The sequence below is a fragment of the Microcaecilia unicolor genome, chromosome 3 (assembly GCF_901765095.1).
Source record: "Microcaecilia unicolor chromosome 3, aMicUni1.1, whole genome shotgun sequence".
In the NCBI taxonomy this organism is placed as follows: domain Eukaryota; kingdom Metazoa; phylum Chordata; class Amphibia; order Gymnophiona; family Siphonopidae; genus Microcaecilia; species Microcaecilia unicolor.
The window spans coordinates 35,691,893-35,717,163 of NC_044033.1; the positions used below are offsets into that span (position 1 = coordinate 35,691,893).

Consider the following 25,271-nt stretch of genomic DNA (forward strand, 5'->3'; position numbering starts at 1 on the left):
GACAACAAGTTGTTGGCTCTCGCCTCTGGGAGATAGGCGCGAGCCGTCCGAGAATCCAGCAGAGCTCCTATGAATTCGAGTTTCTGCACTGGGAGAAGATGGGACTTTGGATAATTTATCACAAACCCCAGTAGCTCCAGGAGGCGAATAGTCATCTGCATGGACTGCAGGGCTCCTGCCTCGGATGTGTTCTTCACCAGCCAATCGTCGAGATATGGGAACACGTGCACCCCCAGCCTGCGAAGTGCCGCTGCTACTACAGCCAAGCACTTGTGAACACCCTGGGCGCAGAGGCGAGCCCAAAGGGTAGCACACAGTACTGGAAGTGACGTGTGCCCAGCTGAAATCGCAGATACTGCCTGTGAGCTGGCAGTATCGGGATGTGTGTGTAGGCATCCTTCAAGTCCAGAGAGCATAGCCAATCGTTTTCCTGAATCATGGGAAGAAGGGTGCCCAGGGAAAGCATCCTGAACTTTCTTTGACCAGATATTTGTTCAGGGCCCTTAGGTCTAGGATGGGACGCATCCCCCCTGTTTTCTTTTCCACAAGGAAGTACCTGGAATAGAATCCCAGCCCTTCCTGCCCGGATGGCACGGGCTCGACTGCATTGGCGCTGAGAAGGGTGGAGAGTTCCTCTGCAAGTACCTGCTTGTGCTGGTAGCTGTAAGACTGAGCTTCCGGTGGACAATTTGGAGGTTTTGAGGCCAAATTGAGGGTGTATCCTTGCCGGACTATTTGAAGAACCCACTGATCGGAGGTTATGAGAGGCCACCTTTGGTGAAAAGCTTTCAACCTCCCTCCGACTGGCAGGTCGCCCGGCACTGACACTTGGATGTCGGCTATGCTCTGCTGAAGCCAGTCAAAAGCTCGTCCCTTGCTTTTGCTGGGGAGCCGAGGGGCCTTGCTGAGGCGCACGCTGCTGACGAGAGCGAGCGCGCTGGGGCTTAGCCTGGGCCGCAGGCTGTCGAGAAGGAGGATTGTACCTACGCTTACCAGAAGAGTAGGGAACAGTCTTCCTTCCCCCAAAAAATCTTCTACCTGTAGAGGTAGAGGCTGAAGGCTGCCGGCGGGAGAACTTGTCGAATGCGGTGTCCCGCTGGTGGAGCTGCTCTACCACCTGTTCGACTTTCTCTCCAAAAATATTATCTGCACGGCAAGGCGAGTCCGCAATCCGCTGCTGGATTCTATTCTCCAGGTCGGCGGCACGCAGCCATGAGAGCCTGCGCATCACCACACCTTGAGCAGCGGCCCTGGACGCAACATTAAAGGTGTCATACACCCCTCTGGCCAGGAATTTTCTGCACGCCTTCAGCTGCCTGACCACCTCCTGAAAAGGCTTGGCTTGCTCAGGGGGGAGCGCATCCACCAAACCCGCCAACTGCCGCACATTGTTCCGCATGTGTATGCTCGTGTAGAGTTGGTAGGACTGAATTTTGGCCACGAGCATAGAAGAATGGTAGGCCTTCCTCCCAAAGGAGTCCAAGGTTCTAGAGTCCTTGCCCGGGGGCGCCGAAGCATGCTCCCTATAACTCTTGGCCTTCTTTAGGGCCAAATCCACAACTCCAGAGTCATGAGGCAACTGAGTGCGCATCAGCTCTGGGTCCCCATGGATCCGGTACTGGGACTCAATCTTCTTGGGAATGTGGGGGTTAGTTAATGGCTTGGTCCAGTTCGCCAGCAATGTCTTTTTTAGGACATGATGCATGGGTACTGTGGACGCTTCCTTAGGTGGAGAAGGATAGTCCAGGAGCTCAAACATTTCAGCCCTGGGCTCGTCCTCCACAACCACCGGGAAGGGGATGGCCGTAGACATCTCCCGGACAAAGGAAGCGAAAGACAGACTCTCGGGAAGAGAAAGCTGTCTTTCAGGAGAGGGAGTGGGATCAGAAGGAAGACCCTCAGACTCCTCGTCAGAGAAATATCTGATGTCTTCCTCTTCTTCCCACGAGGCCTCACCCTCGGTGTCAGACACAAGTTCACGAACCTGTGTCTGCAGCCGTGCCCGGCTCGACTCCGTGGAACCACGGCCACGGTGGGAGCGTCGAGAGGTAGACTCCCTCGCCAGCACCGGCGAAGCTCCCTCCGCCGACGTAGTCGGGGAGCCTTCCTGGGAGGCGACCGCAGTCGGTACCGACGCCGGAGACCTCACCCCGGGCGATGGACCAGCCGGCGCCTCGCTCGACGGTACCGGTGGCGCAAGCACCCCGGTACCGCAGGGGTAGGGCGCAACAGCTCTCCCAGGATCTCTGGGAGAACGGCCCGGAGGCTCTCGTTCAGAGCGGCTGCAGAAAAAGGCATGGAGGTCGATGCAGGCGTCGATGTCAGAGTCTATTCCGGGCGTGGAGGCTGTTCCGGGCTGCCCAGAGTGGAGCGCATCGACACCTCTTGGACAGAGGGTGAGCGGTCCTCTCGGTGCCGATGCCTGCTGGGTGCCGACTCCCTCGGCGACCCAGAGCTCTCGGTGCGGACACGGGAAGGGGACCGGTGTCGATGCTTCTTCGATTTTTTGGAGCGAAGCACGTCACCGGCGCTTCCCGGCACCGACGAGGAGGACGTAGAATCCAACCATCTCTTCCTCGGGGCCGAGACCGAAGAGGGTCGGTCTCGGGGGGGGGCTGTACCGCAGGAGCCCTCAGGGTAGGGGGAGACCCACCCGAAGGCTCACTGCCACCAGCAGGGGAATGGACAGCCTTCACCTGCACTCCAGACGAAGCACCACCGTCCGACGACATCAGCAGACGAGGTCCCGGTACCACCGACGTCGACACAGTCGTCCGATGTCTCAGCGCCGATGCAGGGGGTCGATGCCTCGATACACTCGATGCACTGGCGGCCGAGGATGAAGGTCTGGACGCTGGAGACATCGATGCACTCGATACCCCCGGTGCCGATGCCGACGAAGAGCCCGAGAACAAAATGTTCCACTGGGCTAACCTCGCTACCTGAGTCTGCTTTTGTAAAAGGGAACACAGACTACAGGCCTGAGGGCGGTGCCCAGCCCCAGACATTGAAGACACGACGCGTGACTGTCAGTGAGCGAGATTACCCGGGCGCACTGGGTGCACTTCTTGAAGCCGCTGGAAGGCTTCGATGTCATGGGCGGAAAAATCACGCCGGCGAGATCAAAACTCGAAATGGCGAAAATTGGCACCACAAAAATAGGTAGAAGAAAATTTCGACCGAGGCCTAACTAAGGCCTACCCCGACGACGAAAGAAAACTTACCGGGGCGAAAAGCTCGAAATACAGGAAGGGAAAACCAAAAAGTATCTTCCCGAAACACTTTTCAAACTTTCTTTGAAAGAACGAGTCGAAAACGACGTGCGAGGTCAACTTTCCGGGGCACGAACGGCGAAACACGACCGTACCGAGCGCGGACAAAAGAAGACTGGCCGGCACGAGCCGGTTTCGGGCGGGAAGACGGCCGCGCATTGGCGCGCGAGGGCTAATAAAGGCTTTTGCTAGTGAAGATTCCGATTGGAGGGGCTGCCGTGGACGTCACCCATCAGTGAGAACAAGCAGCCTGCTTGTCCTCGGAGAATGTTAAATATAACATCTTCCTGCAAAGATTAGTGTATAATTAATTACCATTTATTTACAGTTTTTTCCAGTTCAAAATAAGTCAAGGTGCACATTTCAGAGACTAAGACATGTCTGTGTAGAACTTGGTTGAAACAGTCATCCTAAAGCCTGTCTTAGTAAGGAAGCAGATGTGTGAGTGGATGTCTGGGCATAGTGGAGATAATTATACAACGGCGCCTCAAATTATGTGCCACAATGGTACACAATGAGTACCAATTCTATAACAGTACTTAGGAACTCCTAAGATGTTACAGAATGCTAGCATAAACTCAGGGGCGGTCCAAGACAATCTGCCGCCTGAGGCAGAAAATGCGCTGCTGCCCCAACTCCTCTGCTGCTGCTTCCTCAACCCCCTTCACCAAAATTAACTTTTCTTGTTTTTCAAAAGAAGGCGGTAGCAGCGATTCCCCTAGGCTGCCCTGCCGGCAGTCCCGGCTCCTTCTCTCAACTGCGGGCGGCCCACCTCTGAAGAAACAGGAAATTGTCAGAGAGGCAGGCTGCCCACAGTAGAGAAAGGGAGCCGGGACCGGCAGCAAGGCAGCCTATGGGAATCGCTGCCACCGCCTTTACACCCTTCTTTATAGAATAGCATTCTGGCACATATCTGCCAATTGGGTGCATGCAGTTGGCACGTGTGCCATCCTATTTATAGAATTGCCTCCAGCATCTATAGTGACTGATGGTGTATATGAGGCTCACATGTGTGTAAATCAGTATGATGTACATGTCTATTTCCATAGAGAGAGCTTAGTTGTTTATCTGTGGAGATGTGAGAGTAGGCTATTGGAGCATGAGGAATGTGCCTTTGCAGTGTGTTGAGGGCAGAGTGTGTGTGTGTGTATTACCAGTGTGTGTATGCCATGAATGTGCAGGAAATTGTGTGTATGTTGCTTGTGGGCATGTAGTCTTTACTCTTTGCACTGTCACTTGTTCTGTACTCACTCTCAGTTCTTCTCACCTTCTTGTATTATTCCCCCACCCTTCAGTACTCCCACTGTCCCTGCTTTCCTTACACACACCCATGCGCTCTCTCCTTTCCCTTCCTCCTGCCTTTCATTTCCTTCCTCCCATCCCCTCTCCTTTCTTACACTCTCTCTATTCTTCCTCTAACCCCATTGCTTATCTTATACTCTGCCCCTCTTACCCTTACCTCTTCTCTCCCTTTTCTCTTCTCTAACCCTACCCTTTCCCTTTTGATCTGCCCCTTCACCTGCTCCTTTCCATTTTCTTTCTCAGTTCTGTCCATTGTTCACCAGTGGTAATCAGTGACTCCTGCTGGCTGTTCTGTTGCCGCTGTTCCTCTCCTCCTCCTCCTCATGAGACCCAGGAACTGACACTGGCCTTTCACACTGCTGCTCTGGGAGATGGAGAGAAGCTCTACATATCTGTTGTGTATGTGCAAACAAACAGATGTGTACATATGGAAGGACAGAGAGAGACAGATGGATAGACCCTCCCCAGTAGGTGCTATTACTTGAGCAAAATGCACCTAATGTGAAATGGAAGGTTCAGATGCTTGAAAATAATTGCCGTGGCCTCAGTGATGCCCCTCACACTTATCTAAGAAAACTCTGGTAAGTAAACTCTTTAAATAATAAATGAATTTTATTATTACATTATATTATTTTATATCAACTTTATATCAACGTAATTACTATATTTTAAATTATAAATTTAAATTTATAAATATCTCACTGGGAATAAAACAAAGGAAAGATTCCTATAGGGATAGCCAGAGGGAGAGAGTCCTCCAACAGCATGTTCACTGTTTAGGCATTAGAGTCTCAGAAGAAAAATCCACTATTTTAAGGAAAGGACAAACATTTCAAATAATGGATTCCTTAGCGTCCCTCCGGACCGGCCCAGAATGTGACTGATGGGTTGTGCACGCCTTCCAGCAGGTGGAGACTGAGAAAAAAACTGTGACTCTAGAGAGAGCCAATAAGAGCCCTTGGCAGCAAGAGAAAGATCCAGTAATCTCAGTCTCCAGCAGGTGGAAGGTGGTGAGCCCTTCAGTCTCATTCTTTATATTATATTTATGCTATCATATTCTTTATATTTTTTCTATTTCTTGCTGTAATTCTTTTAGTTGGTTTTATTTCTTCTGTGCATCTGGATATATATATCTATATAGATAGATATAGATATAGATATAGCCTGTTATTTAGACGCAGAGGCCCGTGGGGGTCTCTTAGCGCCTCGGGGGGTGTCAAACTCCGGTGGCCGGGTCCCGCCCCCCATGTCCTCCCTGGTATTCTTTTAAGCTGTGCTTGAGTAAAAAAAAAAAAGAAAAAAGGAAATCTCAGCACAAAAAGGCAGTTTCCTCAAGCTCTTCAAGGGAAGAGCTTTTGAGGCAGGGAGAGGCAGCCGTGGGGAAAAAAAAAAACCCCAAAAGACAAGCTTTGATTTTGGTTCTCTGCCCTTTACTTTCTCTTTAAACAAGCAAGACAGCTTCTGTTTTCTCTCTCTGACGGTTTGCTGTTGTTTTTTCTGGCTCCTGTTTTGGTTCGCAGTTGGCTTAGGCAGACGCGATGGCAGAGAATCTCCGCCGCTGTTCAGTCTGTCAGTGGCAGGGAGTCGGCTCGAGCAGTGCTTGTAAGTTTTGCACCGCGGTAGATGCTTCATCTGAGCAGGGAGCAGGGGCTGTAAAAATGACGGCGCCGTTAGCAGGGGGTCCGATTCGGCAGTTTTAAGTGCTGTCGGGTCAGCCTCGCTGGCAGCGACAATTTCGGCGGGAAACGCCACCATTTGTCTTCCCCTCTAAATGTTGCATCCCTGCCTGCTTTACCAGCCTCTCTACTGGCTCTGCCTCAGACTCCTGTTTCTTCAGCAGGTGAAGGTGGCTTCCCGCCTGACTTTGTGGTACAAATGTACTATGCTTTTTTATTGCACAAAGTTGCTCCAGGAGAAGCTTCAGTGAAGAGGCCTCAGGAGGGCCAAGCAGCGGCTGCTAAGTAGCCCAGGCAGTTTTGGGATTTAGAAGAGGATTTTTCTTCTGATTTGGACCAGGAAATCTCATCCTTGGAGGAGACAGAGCTGTTTCGGGAAGGTCATTTTCCTGAGGACCCTCGGTCAGCTGGAAGATGGTGCGGAGCCTCTCCCTGCGGGGGAGGATCCCTCAGTGGTGAGAATGTTTTATAAAGATGACCTGCAGGAGTTTATTTCTCAGGTTTCCACAACCTTGCGATTTGAGGAGCAGGAGACTCCAGTGGCGGAGTCCAGAAAGGTATTCGTAGGCCAAGTAAGTCTTTTCCAGTGCATCAGGACATCATTCAGGCACAGTAGGAGGTGACAGATTCTGCCTTTCATCTTGCCAGATCCATGCTCAGGCTTTATCCTGTTCTGGTTTTAGACAAGGCTCTTTTACGCCCTCCAGTGGTGGATGCTATAGTGTCTGCAGTTACTAAACGAAATACGGTTCCCGTGGATGGCGGGATGGCTTTGAGGGATGTCCAGGATCGCCGTATAGAATCCTTGTTAAAGAATAGTTTTGATGTTTGTGCTCTGGCAGTGCAGGCTGCTAACTGTGGTTCTTTAGTAGCAAGAGCCTGTTTTCGTTGGTCTGAAAAGGTCTTGGACCGTTCTTCTGATGCTTTTTTTCAGCGATAGATGCCGAAGTGGCAAAGTTGGAAATGGGTTTGGTCTTTTTGGCAGATGCTCTTTACGACTTGAATCGGGCCTCTTCTAAGTCTATGGCTCTTTGCGTGGCAGCCCGTCGCTCTCTTTGGCTTTGTGGATGGTCTGCGAATGCGGGCTCTAAGGCCAAGCTTAGTAAATTTCCTTTTAAGGGTTCTTTTCTCTTTGGCAATGAGTTGGATAAGCTGCTGCGTAGCCTAGGTGAGGCTAAAGTTCCGAGGCTTCCTGAGGATCGTCCCGGGGGCCTGGACGTGGTGTTTTTTTCCGGCTGTGGTAGGAGCAGTGCTTTTCGGTATAGACCAGGCAGAGTAGTTCCATTTCAACGATCCAAGTTTTTTTCAGAGGACTCTCTCCTTTTGGATGGTCGTAGAAGCGGTCGGGAAACAGGAAATTCTCTCTCATCTTCCTCCCGTCCTCAGCAATGAAGGTTTGCGGGCCCAGCCTCTGGTTCAGGTAGGAGCTCGGTTGGCACAGTTTTATGGGCCCAAATTACTTCAGACCAGTGGGTTCTAGAGGTTATTTGCGATGGGGTTCGCCTTAGAGTTTGCTCGTCCTTTGTCAGACGCTTTCGTGGAGTCTCCCTGCCGTTCTCTGCTCAAAACCAGGGCTGTCGGGGACATTCAATGCAGACTTCTTGACCTTCAGGCTATTTGTCCAGTTCCTTTGTCAGAGCAGCGCCTAGGACGTTACTCCATAAACTTTCTGGTTCCCAAGCAAGAGGGTTCCTTCAGTGTGCCCTCGTTTCGTATGGAGACTTTGCGGTCGGTCATTGTGGCGGTGCAGACCGGAGAGTTTCTGATGTCGCTCGACCTCACAGAAACCTACTTGCACATCCCTACTCGACCGACACACCAACGTTTCCTTCAGTTTGCTGTGCTCGACCAGCATTTTCATTTTCGGGCTCTTCCCTTTGGGCTTGTGACTGCTCCTCGGACATTTACTAAAGTCATGGCTGTAGTAGCCGCAGCACTCAGAATGGAAGGCATTCTAGTCCATCCTTATTTAGACGATTGGTTGATCAGAGCAAAGTCTTACCAGGAGAGCGTTCAGGTGACAGCTCGAATAGTACTACTACTACTATTTAGCATTTCTATAGCGCTACAAGGCATACGCAGCGCTGCACAAACATAGAAGAAAGACAGTCCCTGCTCAAAGAGCTTACAATCTAATAGACAAAAAATAAATAAAGTAAGCAAATCAAATCAATTAATGTGAAGGGGAAGGAAGAGAGGAGGGTAGGTGGAGGCGAGTGGTTACAAGTGGTTACGAGTCAAAAGCAATGTTAAAGAGGTGGGCTTTCAGTCTAGATTTAAAGGTGGCCAAGGATGGGGCAAGACGTAGGGGCTCAGGAAGTTTATTCCAGGCATAGGGTGCAGCGAGACAGAAGGCGCGAAGTCTGGAGTTGGCAGTAGTGGAGAAGGGAACAGATAAGAAGGATTTATCCATGGAGCGGAGTGCACGGGAAGGGGTGTAGGGAAGGACGAGTGTGGAGAGATACTGGGGAGCAGCAGAGTGAATACATTTATAGGTTAGTAGAAGAAGTTTGAACAGGATGCGAAAACGGATAGGGAGCCAGTGAAGGGTCTTGAGGAGAGGGGTAGTATGAGTAAAGCGACCCTGGCGGAAGATGAGAGACGGGCAGCAGAGTTTTGAACCGACTGGAGAGGGGAGAGGTGACTAAGTGGGAGGCCAGCAAGAAGCAGATTGCAGTAGTCTAAACGAGAGGTGACAAGGGTGTGGATGAGGGTTTTGGTAGAGTGCTCGGAAAGAAAGGGGCAGATTTTACGGATGTTGTAGAGAAAGAAACGACAGGTCTTGGCGGTCTGCTGGATATGAGCAGAGAAGGAGAGAGAAGAGTCAAAGATGACCCCAAGGTTTCGAGCTGAGGAGACAGGGAGAATGAGAGAGCCATCAACAGAAATAGAAAATGGGGGGAGCGGGGAGGTGGGTTTGGGGGGGAAAATGAGAAGCTCGGTTTTGGTCATATTTAATTTCAGGTGGCGTTGAGACATCCAGGCAGCAATGTCAGACAAGCACGCTGAAACTTTGGTTTGGATGCAAGGTGAGATATCAGGGGTAGAAAGGTAGATTTGGGAGTCATCAGCATAGAGATGGTAGGAAAAGCCATGGGATGAGATTAATGAACCAAGGGAAGAAGTGTAGATAGAAAAGAGGAGGGGACCAAGAACAGAACCCTGAGGTACGCCGACAGGCAGAGGGATAGAAGTAGAAGAGGATCCACCAGAGTGAACACTAAAGTGAACACTAAAGGTGCGGAGGGAGAGGTAGGAATATAACCAGGAAAGGACAGAGCCCTGGAATCCAAGTGAGGACAGGGTATCGAGAAGTATGCTGTGATCGACAGTGTCAAAAGCAGCGGAAAGATCAAGAAGAATGAGGATGGAATATTGACCTCTGGATTTAGCCAGTAATAGGTCAGACAGTAATAGTAGACTTCTTGAAGTCCCTAGGTTGGGTAGTCAGTGCACAAAAGATCCATCTGCAGCCATCTCAGTCATTGGAGAACCTCAGAATCTATTTTGACACGTTGCAGGGCCGTGTTTTTCTTCTGCCGGCTCGTGTCCTCAAACTGCAGTCTCAGATTCGTCACTTATTGCAGTCACCGAGGCCAGCGGCCAAGGATTATCTTCAGGTCCTAGGTTCCATGGTGGCAGCGATTGAGGCAGTGCCCTGGGCCAGGGCTTACATGAGGCCGCTTCAGAGGTCGCTTCTTTCTCGGTGGTCTTCACAGAAGGACTCTCTACATCAGAAATTGTCACTTCCAGCTCAGGTGAAGAGCAGCCTACATTGGTGGCTACGAGATGCCAGTACAGTAAAACCTCGGTTTTCGTCGGTAATCCGTCCGAAAACAATTGGCGGAATCCGAAACCAACGAAAACTGTACCTGTATAAACTCAGGACACCTTACAATTTAAATAACACCCCATAATCATTCAAAAGGCTGGGCATAACACAATAATCAACAGACTTTCCCAGGATGTGCTGCACAATATAAAAATCACAGTCAGTGAGCACCCAGCTCTGGGCCCTGGCGATTACATAGCGGAGGCGATCTCCCCCTGCTCACCTTGCTGAGCTCGATGGGTGTGCAGCAGCACTAAAGCAGGTAGTGTTGCCGGCTTCTCTGTCCTGCGGCACATGTGTGTCATCAGGACCAGCAACATGCCGGCGATTTTGAAGTTGCAGCGGCAGCAGTTACGCCACTTGTGCTACTGGCGCTGTCAAGTACTGTACCACCTAAAAGTATAGGAGTGCTGGGGAATGAGCTGATAAAGTTTTTCAGTTCCAGGAAGGAGATTTTATGCCATTCCTGGGTTTTTGGCAAGCCTGTCTTGATGGATCTGCAGCACTAGCATCAGTAGATAGAATAGGGGCAGTAGTGTAGCCTGATGGCATACATTGGGTGGGCCTACAGAAAACGTGGGTGGGCATGAAATGTCCTCTCCATCTTCCAGACCCTGCCAGCTGAAGACAAAATCCGAGGCGACAGGCGAAAACCGAGACAAATTTTTTGATGAAAAAAACGAAAACCGAAAATGACGATAACCGAGGTCAACACCTCTGGATCAGCCCAACTGGAGGGTGGTTACGACAGATGCCAGTCTCCAGGGATGGGGAGCTCACTGTCAGGGACAGTATGCTCAAGGCCTGTGGTCTCCTCAGGAGAGATCTTGTTCAATAAATCTATTAGACACCAGGGCAGTTAGATTAGCAATCCAGACCTTTGTCCATCTGTTGAGGGGCGAGGCAGTACGTGTGATGTCAGAAAATGCCACCGCGGAGGCTTACATCAATCGGCAAGGAGGAACGAGGAGTCGGCAGTTGGAGCAAGAAGCGTCACAACTGTTACAGTGGTCAGAGGTGCATCTGGTAGCGCTGTCAGCGGCTGATGTGGCAGGAGTTCAAAATTTTATTTATTTATTTTTATTTATTTGTGACTTATATCCCACATTTTCCCACACATGCAGGCGCAATGTGGCTTACAGAGAATTAAATAAGAGTACAGACTTAACAGTTTAGGCAAGCATAAAGAAGTAAGTAGGAGGGAAGAAACTAACAAAGTGAACTAGATAGGGTAAGGAACAAGGGATGCTTTAATCAACATGGTAAATTGAGGGGTAAGTCTTAGCAAAGAGGAATGTCTTTAACAACTTCTTAAAAAGGGCATGGTCCACTTGAGTTTTAAGGTGACGAGGTAACATGTTCCAGTATTTGGGACTCCAATAACGGAAAGACGAGGCAAAGATTTTCTTATATTTAACTCCCTTACAATTCGGAAAATGGAGGTGGAGATAGGACCGAGCAGCAGGGTTGGCATTTCTAGGCGGAAGATCGATCAAGGGGAGCATGTATTCCGGAGCAGCCCCATAGATGATTTTATGTGTTAGGGAGCAGATCTTAAAAGCAATGCGCTCCTGTACCGGCAGCCAATGAAGTTTAAATCGCAGGGGGTCGGCGTGTGCGAATCTCCTTTCGTTTAGGATGAGCCTCGCCACAGTGTTCTGAGCCGTTTGGAAAGTTTTCAATAAGGAGGCCTGGCAGCCCAGTTTATTAATTTTTTTTATTAAATTAAATTATTAATTATTTATTAAAAAATGTTTAGGTAGACTTTTTCAGTCGAAACATGCTAGATCCCGGGGAGTGAGCTGTAAGCGATGTGGCGCATCGGGCGGTGGTGAAACATTGGGGGGTTCCCCAAGATGGACCTGTTTGCTCCCTGGTCGACCGGTCTTCTTTATGCCTTTCCTCTCTGGCCATTGATAGGGCGTCTACTTCAGAGAGTCGAGATGCACAGGGGCCGTCTGATCTTGGTGGCGCCGGATTGGCCTCGCAGACCATGGTACGCCGATCTTCAGCGGCTTCTAGTAGAGGATCCGTTCGAGCTCCTGGTCAGGCAGGATCTTTTGGCTCAGCTTTGCTCTCGTCGGTGTTCTACCTTTTTGAATTATATTCGGACCTGGAGGAATTTTGAGGCCTGGTGTGAGGAGCTCGGGATAACTCTCTTTCACGCGTCCGTCTTGCAGATTTTGGATTTTCTGCCGCGTGGTTTCGACAAAGGCCTTGTTTTGGCTTCTCTTAAAGTGCAGATTGCAGCTCTATCGTGTTTTCGAGGTCGTGTTCAAGGAAGATCGCTGGCTAGCCACCTGGATGTGTTCCATTTTTTAAGAGAGGTTAACCTCCTGCGTCCTCCGTCTCGCTGTTCTTTTCCCCGCTGGGATCTTAATTTGGTACTCTCGGTTCTTACCAAGCCTCCCTTTGAGCCTTTATCTTCTTGTACTTTGAAGGACTTAACCCTGAAGGCATTGTTTTTAGTGGCTATTGCCTCAGCTAGGAGATTTTAGGAGTTGCAGGTTCTTTTTTGTAGGTCTTCGTTTTTGGAATTCAGCTTGGATCAAGTGTTTTAAGACCAGTTCCTTCTTTTCTGCCCAAGGTATTGACTCGTTTTCTTTCATCTCAACCGGTGATGTTGCCTGTTCTAGGTTCTTTCTCCGGGTCAGAGGAGCAAGCGTCTCTTGAAGCGTTTGGATGTCAAAAGAGTTCTGAAGCATATGTCAAGTCTACGGAGGAGATTTGTTGGTCTGATCGTTTGTTTTATTCTCATCGGAGGTTCACGCACAGGGTTTATGGCTTCTAAGCCCACTATTTTTCGTTGGCTTAAGGAAATTATTGCATCAGCTTACCTTCTTTCTGGGAAGCTGTTCCAGAAGGAGTTAAGGCTCACTCTACCAGAGGTCAGGCTACTTCTTGGGCAGAGAGTTGTCTGGTGCCTCTGGAGGACAACTTGGTCCTCTTTGCATTCCTTTTCAAAGCACTATCGATTGTATCTCCTGAGTCATCAGCAAGTTGTTTTTGGGGCACATGTTTTGACGGCAGGGCTGTTAGGGTCCCTCCCATAATCTTACTGCGTTGTTACTTCCCCATCGGTCACATTCTGGGCCAGTCCGGAGGGACGCTAAGGAAGGAGAAATTAGACCTTACCTGCTAATTTGCTTTCCTTTAGTCCCTCCGGACCGGCCCAGATTCCTCCCTTTAGGTATTCTGTGTCTTCAAGAGTTAAGTGATATTGTTTTCTTGGAAGCTGTGTTGCTGGTTTCTGGTTTCATTGTTTAAAAAAAAAAAACAACACAAATTCTGTGGTTCAGTATGTAACCTTTTGTGCATGATATGCAGGGGCATGTTATTGGTCACATTATTGTTGGCAATGTGCCGGTGGCTGCTTAGGCTTTCGTATGCACAGACCATTTACGTATTGTTTTACTTCCTTCTGCTTTGGTACTTTGTTACTGGATCTTTCTCTTGTTGCCAAGGGCTCTTATTGGCTTTCTCTAGAGCCACAGTTTTTTTTTCTCAGTCTCCACCTGCTGGAAGGCGTGCACAACCCATCAGTCACGTTCTGGGCTGGTCCGGAGGGACTAAAGGAAAGCAAATTAGCAGGTAAGGTCTAATTTCTCCTTATATATCAAAACAACCCCAGCTCCACAATACAATAATTTCTCCCCCCCAGCCCATCCAATCCTCACACAAAAAAAGGGGCGGGGGAAATAAGGTAGGGGGGAAACGAGGGAATGCGTAAATCCCATACTTTTATTTTATTTATTACATTTATATCCCACATTTTCCCACTTTTTTTTGTTACATTTGTACCCCGCGCTTTCCCACTCATGGCAGGCTCAATGCGGCTTACATATTGTATACAGGTACTTACTTGTACCTGGGGCAATGGAGGGTTAAGTGACTTACCCAGAGTCACAAGGAGCTGCCTGTGCCTGAAGTGGGAATCAAACTCAGTTCCTCAGTTCCCCAGGACCAAAGTCCACCACCCTAACCACTAGGCCACTCCTCCATTGTAGGCTCAATGTGGCTTACATAGTACTGGAGAGGTGTTACAGACTCCGGTGTAATACAAAGTGATGTTGTGGTAAGATAAAGTTCATGTGGCACAGCCACACTAGGGAATCGTACAATGGAAGAGTTGTGTTATGTTCATTAAAGTCTTTAGTTTTGTTGTGTTGCAGAGATCAGGCATTTATGTTGGATTGGTAGGGTATGCCTTTTTAAATAGGTTTAGTTTTTAGTGTTTTCTGGAAGTTTAGGTGGTGGTTTGTAGTTTTCAAGGCTTTTGGTAATGTGTTCCACAGTTGTGTGCTTATGTAGGAAAAACTGGACGCGTAAATTGATTTATATTTGAGTCCTTTGCAGCTTGGGTAGTGCAGATTTAGGTACGTTCATGTTGATTCGGATGTATTTCTAGTTGGTAGGTCGATCAAGTCTGTCATGTATTCCGGAGCTTCACCGTAGATAATTTTGTGAATCAGAGTGCAGATTTTGAAAGCAATGCGTTCTTTGATTGGGAGCCAGTGTAGTTTTTCACAAAGGGGTTTTGCACTTTCTAATCGCGTTTTTCCGAAGATAAGCCTAGCTGCCGTGTTTTGAGCGGTCTGAAGTTTCTTTAAGGCTTGTTCTTTGCGTCCCGCATAAATTCCATTGCAGTAGTCTACATGGCTTAGTACCATTGATTGTATCAGGTTGCGAAATGTTCCCCTCGGGAAGAATTGTTTCACGCATTTGAGTTTCCACATTGAGTGGAACATTTTCTTTGTTGTGGATGTCACTTGGCTCTCTAGTGTAAAGTTGTGGTCCATTGTAATGCCGAGAATTTTCAGGCTGTCTGAGATAGGGAGGGTGTAATCTGGGGTGTTGATAATTGTGGAGTTATCCGCTCACACCTTTTTCAGTAGTAGCTCAAGGTGAGTTACATTCAGGTACACTGGATATTTCTCTGTCCCAGGAGGGCTCACAATCTAATTTTGTACCTGAGGCAATGGAGGGTTAAGTGACTTGCCCACGATCACAAGGAGCAGCAGCGGGATTTGAACCGGCCACCTCTGGATTTCAAGACCGGTGCTCTAACCACTAGGCCACTCCTTGGTTAAGGCCTTGGTTGGATAAGGACTTGGCTAGTGGGGTCATCATTAGGTTGAAGAGGATCGGTGATAGCGGTGATCCTTGTGGTACTCCGCAGTCTGCTTTCCACGGTGATGATATGTTTGAGTTTGATTTTACTTGATATTTTCTTGTGGTTAGGAAACCCTTGATCCAGCTAAGTATGTTTCCACCAATCCTGAACTTATCTAGTAATCTTATTAATATATTATGGTTTACCATGTCGAATGCACTAGACATGTCGAATTAGAGGAGGAGGATGTTTTTGCCTATTGCTATTTCCATACATTAGATTGAAATACCTTCCAAATCAGCGAACTGATATTATAGAGTTGCTTAAGCTGCTACTTCCCACGACCAATTACTCTTTGCCATGCCAGCTCAATTCTGGAATCCTTTCAGATTACTGTAGCCTTGGGCAATTCTGGAACCTTATCACATCCCAAAGACCACAACGCCGCCCAGGCTTCCTGTGGTGTCTTCACCTTCCTAGACTTTCCTCCCACCGTGAGCCAAACTGCAAAGGGAAATAACCACCTGTACCGATTTCCTTGAGTCCTCATAAATGCGGTGATTTCCCTAATAGATCTGCATTTTTGGACCCCGCCAGATCCTGGTAAACTGCAACTTTACAGTTTTTCCAAACAATCTCAGTCCGCTTTTGTGCTAGAGCTAATATGCGCTCTTTAGTGAAATAATCTGCAAAACAGACCACAATATCCTTTGGGGTGGAATCATGCTGTGGACCAAGAGCTCTATGGTCCCTCTGTATGTGAAGCTCTATTTGCTGCTCCTCGCCTGCAGCAGTGAACAGGAAATTGCAGAATTCTTGAATTACAGGCAAGCAATTGCTAAAAAGCTCAGTCTCAGGAATCCCTTTGAAGCGCAGGTTACATCTTCGGGATCTGTTTTCCAGATCCTCTAACTGCTCTTTCAACTTTTGGATTTCCAAATCTTCAGCCAACACTGTCTTTTGGAGCTCTCCCAAGTCATTTTTAAGAGCTCCAAGCCCATCCTCCACCTCACTCACGCGCATTCAACTCTCTAGTTTCAGCTGTAAAGTCCTTCAATATGTCCTGCACATCCTTGCAAACCCCTGCCAGATCTTTTTTCAGTTCCTGGATCCAGCCAACCACATCTGATTTTGTAATGTCTCCGACCTCCGCAGTCCCCTCTCTGCCTGCTTTGTCTTCCGATTTGGATTGAACCGGCGCCATCCTTCTTCCTTGTGCTGCTGACCCCGCTGGTTCCGTTCTCTTTTTCTCACCCTGATCCGCCAGATATCAGAAGCACTCCAAACTCTTTTTCGGCGGCATTTCAAGACACCGCTGACTCCTATCGCCAAACTTTCAGATTGTTTCAGGAGATGCTTTAACTTGCTTTTAGCCCCAGCTGAGCCTCATGGTTAAGCTGCCATCTCGGATCTTGACGTCACTTCCTTGTACATTCCCCTTATGAAATCGGTAATATATGTAAAATGTTTTGGTCCCACATAAACTCACAAATAGACATCCACTATAGCTGCTTCATACATTTTTTACAGATAAGGACCATCAGAGATGCAATTTCTTGCCCAGTGATGCGTCCCAAACCGGGAGTCAATCACTGTTGATCTTCATCAGTCCAATATATTTTCAATTTTAAACTAAATAACCTTATATATTCATCTTAAATAGGTAAATACTCTTCAACTATTCAAATATATAATATGGAACAATTTATCTTGGTAAAAGGGGAATATGTGCTGACACGATCATGTTTTGCCATAGCTGTTTAAGGCTTTTCCTCTGAAATATAAACACTCATGATTTAATTCAATAACTATGTTCCACATCCGAACTATGTGAAATATGGTCAAATACCTTACTTAGTGTTACAAACTATCATAGCTTCCCCGATCTCAAAAAATGGCCGCAGCATCTAACTTCCTTTTAACCGAGGTCAAACAACCTACTATGAATAGCAGCCATTGGATCAGATGAGTGTCATCCACTCTGTCTCCTTTTTAAGACCACCCGGTTTAACCATGTGCAAAGAATAAATCCACATCTGTTCCTTGTAATTTAAACTTTATTCTAAATTACTACCCTCCCACCTCGCTTATACTGAATTTATTACGTGCCATTGTATATTCTCAACTGAGTGTTTATGTTCCCGCCGATGTTGTACTAAATAAAGGTGCCTCATCTATTTTGTGTAAAAGTTTGGATTTATGCTCATTCAATGGTATCTTGTACTTTTCTTGTGCTGCGACCAACATAAACCTTGTCACACAGACATTGAATGATGTAAACTATATTACACGAAGAGCAAGTAGTAGAAAATCGAGCAGTAATTGTCTTTTCTGTCTGTGGATCAGTCCAACTAGGGCCTTCCAACATTTTATGGCACCATTGGCATAACTGATAACTTGAATTCTGAGGAGAATCTTCCTTAGTAATCCTCTTATGTACTGTTTTTTAAGCGAGTCAACAATAGTAGGTCCTCATCGTAAACCAATTATAGGGTGATCATCAAAACTTGGATGTAACTGTAACACATGCCAATGGTTATGAATAGAATGTATTAACTGTCCCGAAATTCTAGAATATGGAAGTACATACACGTTATTCTATCTTCAGACTGGGGACGTTGATATTATAACAAAGATCTCTGTGCATACTTACCTCGTAAATTAACTTTTTTAATACTGCATTGGAGATATCCTCACTGTAAAAATCTCTCCCAAAGGGTACTTGCTTGTATTTTAAATTCCTGCTTGGTAGAGCATATTCTATGGATACTTAAAAATTGACTGATGTGCAGGCTAGCTTTAAGATTGTGTGGGTGAAAACTATGACACTTCAAATAATTATTCTGATCCAATTGCTTCCTATACAAATTGGTCTCAAAATGATTGTGCTGCTTCATTTTGTGTAAATCCAAAAAAATCAATAACTGAAAAATTATATTTTAATTCAAACTTCAGATTTTGATCTAATTGATTTAGCCAAGTTGCAAACTGTAGCAGTTGATCTTCTGTTCCAGACCATATAAAAAATGTCTAAATATCGTTTCCATGTTGTAATGTATTCTCCTCAGCATTCAAGTTGTCTGTCATTCCAATGGTGTTATAAAACTCTGCAAGGCCCTAGTTGGACTGATCCACAGATATAACAGACAATTAGTGCTCGATTTTCTACAACATGCTCTTCACATAATATAATTTACATCATTCTGTTGTTCGCAGTATAAGACCGGTTAAGATTCGGTTGAATGAGCATAAATCTAAAGTTTTTACATAATACAGTTGAGGCAGAATTGGCGGAAACATAAACATTCAGTTGAGGATATACAATGTAATAGATTCAGTAAAAGCAGGGTCAGAGGATGATAATTTAAAACAGTGTTTAAATTACAAGGAACAGATGTGGATTTATTCTTGCTGATGGTTGAACCGGGTGGCCTTAACAAGGATGTGTGTGACGCTTATCTAATCCAGTGGCTGCTATTGGTAGATAGGTAGTTTGACCTCGGTGTCTGTTTAAAAGCAAGTTAGATGCCACAGCCGGAGGAGTGGCCTAGTGGTTAGGGTGGTGGACTTTGGTCCTGGGGAACTGAGGAACTGAGTTCGATTCCCACTTCAGGCACAGGCAGCTCCTTGTGACTCTGGGCAAGTCACTCCATTGCCCCATGTAAGCCGCATTGAGCCTGCCATGAGTGGGAAAGCACGGGGTACAAATGTAACAAAAATAAAAATAAATAAAATTTTTGAGATGGGGGAAGCTATGATAGTGTGTAACACTGAGTAAGGTATATGACTATTTTTCACATAGTTGGGATGTGTAATATAGTTATTGAATTAAATCACGAGTGTTTATATCATGAATTATTGTGTTTATATTTCAAGGGAAAAGCCTTGAAACAATAATGGCAAAACATAGTTTTGTCAGCACATATTCCTCTTTTACCAAGATAAGTTGTTCCATATTATATATTTGAGTAGTTGAAGAGTATTTACTTATTTAAGCTGAGTATATAGGGATATTTAGTTTAAAATTGAAAATATAGTGAACTGATGAAAATTTGCAGTGACTGACTGTCGGTTTGGGACTCGCGTCACTGGGCAAGAAATTGTGTCTCTGATGGTCCTTACCTGTAAAAAATGTATGGAAAGGCTATAGTGGATGTCTATTTGTGAGTTTCATGTTTGAGTTATATCCGCTATAACATTTACATTAGCCACTTATTTCTTTTGTTTTAAATTTGGACATATATGGTAAGCCTAATATATGAAAAATAGCCTTGGCATACTCACAGCTATGGATCACCTTTGGCCAGGTTGGGGTAAAGAATATTAATGGAGCAGAGGGTATTGAAGATTGATGCTACCTCAAGTTTGGATGCATGGAAACAGAATAGATGAAAGGGATGGAATGATTGTAGTATATGAATGGAAGACTAAATGATTTTGAGGAATGATGGGGAAAAGGTGTGAAAAATGCATTGACTGGGAATGGTGTTAATTAATCCTCTAGATAAGAAGACACCAGAGTATGATTTAAGAATGTTATGTTTCCTTAGCGTCCCTCCGGACTGGCCCAGAATGTGACTGATGGGTTGTGCACGCCTTCCAGCAGGTGGAGACTGAGAAAAAAACTGTGACTCTAGCCAGCCAATAAGAGCCCTTGCCAGCTAGAGAAAGATCCAGTAATCTCAGTCTCCAGCAGGTGGAAGGTGGTGAGCCCTTCAGTCTCAGACTTTTCTATACTTTTCTTTTCTCTCTTTTGTTGAGTGTTGGTATAATTTTCGTCTGTGTCCCTGTGCATTTTTGAAGAGATATAACAAAAACCTGCTGTTTGAAGCCTGAAACCCGTGGGGGTCCCTCAGAGCCTCGGGGGTGTCACACTCGGTAGGCCGAGTCCCTCCCCCCCCATTCCTCCCTGAAGTAAAAGCATTCTGTCCTAATTTCTGATGCTTTGGAAAGCAGACTGTTGTCAGGAGCAGTCTGACTGATGTGAGTTTCCTCCAGCTCTTCGTTGTAAGAACTGTAGAGGTAGGGAGAGGCAGCTACTTAAAAAAAAAAAAAAAAAAAAAAAGCTTTTCTCCCTCTTGCTGGCTAATTTGACTTTGCTAGCTTGTTTTTGCTTTTTCTAAGCAATATAAAGATTTCCTCAAGCGCCTCAGGGGGGGCGGCTGTGGAGGATGGGAGAGGCAGCGGCTTAATCTAAATGATAAATAATTAAATAATTGACTGAAAGAAGCGAGCCTCCCGGTCTGCTGGCTTAGCAGAGCCGTTTGTGGGCGGTAAGAACTAGCAGGGCTGCTCCGGAGCGCTCAGATGTTTCCTGATCAGCTGTTTTTTGTTCCCTGTCCTTTGTTTTCACTCTGTAGATGAACTCCGCCGCTGTTTCTGTCAGCGATGCGGTTTTTAGGAACGGCTGTGTTTGCTGCTTTTGCGCAGTTTTAACAAAAAAGGTCCAAGGTTCTGGTTCCGTTTTGCGGTTGGCGCTGTCGGAGGGGGTGTCCGACTTCAAATCCGTTGGTCTGCCGCTACTCGCGTTTTCATCTTCGGTTCCGATTTTGGCGGGAACTGCCGCCATTTTGGAGGTCATATTGGATGCAGAAGTGCGTGCAGTGACAACTGTCAGCATTCTGATGAGAGAGTCTGGTGCCTTGCCTACGAGGCGGGAGCTTGCGGCTGAGGGGATTTTTTGGCTTGCTTATGTTTCTTATATGGGCCTCCCATAAGGTATTTACCAGTTGAGTAAAGGTGGTCAAGACCTAGCAGGTCATGCAGCGCATTGCATTGCTCTCTCTGCAATGCCACTACTGCTTATCATTGCTATAGCACAGCAAGGCATACGCAGCGCTGTACAACATATACAAATTGGCAGTCCCTGCTCATTGAGCTTACATCCTTGATATAACAGCAGGGGGAACTTATTAGCAGGCAGACTTACTAAAAACAAGAGGAATAGAATATAAGTGGGTTCTGTATGTGTTTTTATTTTTGCTACTTTCATGCAGCTCTGCAGGTGGCCACTTTGGTTGTAGTCTTATGCTCCCTTCTGGACAGCGGTATATATAAGTATATAATCAGGCATTTTTTGCCTATATCTCTCCTCCTTTCCCCTCCTCCCCTCCTCTCCCTCTCCTTTATCCACTTTTTAGTGGGGTGACATATTCTGGCATACGCTGCTCTTGATACAGTTTTCCAGCCTCAGTATATAATTGTCCTTATGATTTTTGTCCAGTGCTGAGCCATGTCCAGTCAGTGGCATTTGGGGATGGGTGCGCAGCTGGCACCTACCTCTTACTACTACTACTGCTACTATTTTTCTGGTTCAGTGCCTGCTCTCGGCCCTAATTAGCCAAGTCGAACCAGCTACAGCTTCTAGTTCCTTTTTTTTGGCTGATCAAATTCCTATAATCAAGCCTAATTGAGTTTTTCAGAGCATAAGCATTCTCACACTGGGGGCACTATTAAGACTACTACTATTTAGCATTTACACTCTGTAGGTCCTTCAGGTGTGTCCGGTCTCCAGCAATACCCACATCTGCATCCAGACTACCCACTAAATGTCTGGTTTTACTTTAGGTGGTGGGTACTAATTTTCTGCAGCGTTTTCCAGTTGCATCTCTTGGAATTCCGATCTCTATGGGAGTTCTTTGTAACAGGTCACTGGGAGTTTACGTGCTAGTTTGAGGCAATTCTCATGAGTTATACTTTTTATAGCACTCTAGTATTAGTCTGCTATTATGGGTCTTCTTGCTGTCAGATTTTTATCCATTGCTTCTCCTGCTCTTGGCAATGCAGGGGTGCAGGTACTGCCTCTGCTCCCTGTAGGTGCTCGCTTGGCGCCAGTTCAAGAGAGGCGAGTCTACCTTTCTTTGGATTGCTGAGTATTGCAGATTATGCGAGTAGGGTACGCATTTCAGTTTACTCCAGTATCTCTTTCCAGGGCTCGCATCAAACTTGTGGCCATCAGAGCGGTTCTCTGTGGGCGTCTGGACCTTTGTCCAATTTCTTTCCCTCGGACAGTTCAGTGACAAGGTCTTTCCCCCATTTTCTCTTCGATTTTAGATTTCTTGCCGGTCGCTCAAGACCTCTAGTGGCCCTCTTTCGAAGGGGGACTTTGCGGCCTGTCTTTGTCGCAGTGTGGTCAGGGGAGTTTCTGACTTCTCTTGTTTCATTCAGAAGCCTACTTTCACATTTCTATTTCTCCTGCAGATTTTTGTTTCCTTTGTTCACTAAAGTTATGGTAGCTGTAGTGGTGGCTCTCAGAACAAAGGGGCATTTTGTTGCATCTTCAGTTGGATAATTGGTTATTCTGGGCAAACTCTTGTCACGAGAGTCTTCTGGTGACAGCTCGGGGGGCAGAATTCTTGCAGTTCCCATCTTGGATACTAGTTAGCCACAAGAGCCGTCTTCTACCCTCTTAGTCGATAGAGCCTCTGAGAGTTAGGTTTCCCATAAGCCAGAGTTGAGTGTTTACTGTTGCCTCGAGTCATCACGCTCCAGGCTCAACTTCGTCACTCCTGGCAGATTTTCAGTCCATCGGAAAAAGATTGTTTCTACAGGTTTTGGGGAACCATGGCAGTACCGATGGAGGCAGTGCCTTGCACTAGGATTTTCTTGGAGTCTCTTCAGAGGTTGCAACTGCCCAGATGGTTATCTCAGAAGGTTTCCTTTCATCAGTCTTTGCTTCTTTCTTTCCAGGTCAGGACCAGTCTACATTGGTGGCTTTGGCACTTTCATTTGTCCAAAGTTATGCATTTGAATCATCTCTGTTAGTCTGGAGTGTCGGCGGATGCCAGTCTCCTCGGCCGGGGAGTTCATTTTCTGAAGCAGTTTGGTCAGGGTCTCTGTCTTTTCAGAAGACATTATTATCATTTAGACCGGTTGGGGACCAGAGCGATTCGTCTGGCGCTCCTCAGGGTTCTTCTGCTACTGACAGGCTGAGTAGTTCATGTAATCTTGGGCAATGTCGCAGCGGTTATATTTTTATCATTCCGCAAAGAGGAATGAGGACTCTACCGTTGGAGTGAATCCCATTGCTATTGTTTCAAGGGCCGCACGTTCATCGGGTGGCTCTTTCAGTGGCTCATGTAGCATGGGTCCTAAATGTTCAAGCACCTTTTCTCTGTCGTTACAGGCTCATTTTGACAGAGTGGTCGCCAATCTAAGTGGTGTTGCGGTTGTTACTAGATTGTTGGGGGTATCCCAGGTTGGATCTGTGGTCCTCTGATAGTAATGCAGATTTCCTCTATTTTTGCCGTCGTCATGAGATTTCCAAAGCGCAGAGTGTGGACGTTCTTCTACTATGCTTCTCAGCTGGTTTAAGGTATGCCTTTCTTCCTTGTCCTCTGATAGGGTGTCTTCTTTTGGAAAGTCGACACACACAGGGAATGTCTGATTTTGGTAGCACTGGTGTGGTCTCGAAGTCCATGGTGTGCCGGTTTTCCACGTCCTTTGGTGAACTTTTCTTTCAAACTTCTGGTGCAGCGAGGTCCTATCATTCATCCGAATCCGGTTCTCTGCTGTATTACGGCCTGGCTCTTGAATGGCCTCAATTGTTTAGCAGGGGTTATTTTTCTTAGCTCATTACTTTGATTGATGAGCGCTCTTGGAGGATCTTGAGGATAGGCTAAAGCTCATGCACAAATCTCCTTTCGTGCTTCGGTTATGTAAGGTTACATTTGTGTAGAGGGACTTGATCTAAGCTCTTCCTTTCGCTTCTCTTAAGGTGCAGATTGCGATTTTCTCATCCTTTTGGGATGGTATCTGGAGGAGGTCTTTAGCTAGTTTTCTAGCTGTGGTGCGTTTTTTGAGAGCGGTTAATCTCCTTCCTTTTCCCTAGCGATGTACTTTTCCTCGTTGGGGTCTGAATTTCGTTCTGGCAGTTCTTACTAAGCCTCTCTTTGACCCTTTGTCGTCCTGTACTCTGAAAGGCTTGGCTTTGAAGGCAGTATTTTTGCTGGCCATTGTTTCCGCTAGGCAAGTTTCGGAGTTGCAGGTGTTGTGTATATCGCTTTTCTTGGACTTCTGTGCCGATCGCGTAGTATTCCGGCCAGTTCCTTCCTATCTCTCCAAGTGGTATTTTGCTTTTATGCTTCTCAGCTGATGGCCTTGCCTGATTACGTTCCTTTTTTGGCTCAGAGAAACAGCGGCATTTGAAGTGTTTGGATGTCAAATGGGGGTTCATCCACTATTTTGATTTTTTTTCTGGTTACATCTGTTGATCTTCTTCTTTGTTGTATTTTGAGATAGGCGTAAGGGGTTCATGGCCTCTAAACCTATTTATTCCTCGATGATTTTAAGTACAGAGTACTTAGGCTTATCTTCTTTCGGGGAAACTGGTTCTACAGCATTTTGGAGCTCGTTCTGCAACAGGTCATATAGTCTTGTAGACAGAGTGTGGTCTGGGGCCTCCACAAGACAGTGATACGGTGGCCATTTTGTCATCTCTGCATTCTTTTTCTAAGCTCTGACGTTTCGACGTCCTCAGTCGTCGGCAGGTTTCGTTTTGAAGCATGCGTTTTTGTCGGCGGGGCTGCTAGGGTCCCTCCCATATTTTCACTGCTTTGTTACTTCCCATCAGTCACATTCTGGGCCGGTCCGGAGGGACGCTAAGGAAGGGTAAATTAGGCCTTACCTGCTAATTTTCTTTCCTTTAGTCCCTCCGGACCGGCCCAGATCCCTCCCTTCAGATATCTGTGTTTGTTCGGAGCCGTGTTGTTAGTTTCTTGGTCTATATTAAATTAAAAAATAAATAAATAAATAAATAAAAATACATAAATAAAATAACAAACAAACAAAGAAGCTTACTGAAATGTCCTGTATGAAGGACCATGATGTGTTTGAAGGCACTCACCCATTGTTGGCAATGTGCCGGTAGCTGCTCAGGTTTTTGGATGCACAGGTTTTCTATTTCTTCTATGCCTTTCCTTCTGCTTTGGTACCTTATTACTGGATCTTTCTCTAGCTGGCAAGGGCTCTTATTGGCTGGCTAGAGTCACAGTTTTTTTCTCAGTCTCCACCTGCTGGAAGGCGTGCACAACCCATCAGTCACATTCTGGGCCGGTCCGGAGGGACTAAAGGAAAGA

The 25,271-nt window shown here is 46.6% G+C and overlaps 1 protein-coding gene across 4 annotated transcripts in view; it reads left to right on the plus strand.

Moving 5' to 3' along the window:
* The window catches only part of LOC115465392 (stonin-1-like), an 81,197-nt gene that overhangs the window by 50,172 nt on the left and 5,754 nt on the right, over positions 1-25,271 (plus strand). Inside the window, exon 5 of one of the 4 annotated variants that reach the window (XM_030195834.1) lies at positions 4,818-4,940. The exons of the other annotated variants lie outside the window; for them this stretch is intronic. Within the exon in view, the coding sequence (XP_030051694.1) occupies positions 4,818-4,843 (26 nt within the window). The 3' untranslated portion in view covers positions 4,844-4,940. Of the gene's footprint in view, positions 1-4,817; positions 4,941-25,271 lie in introns of those variants that run through there. 4 annotated transcript variants of the gene reach the window in all.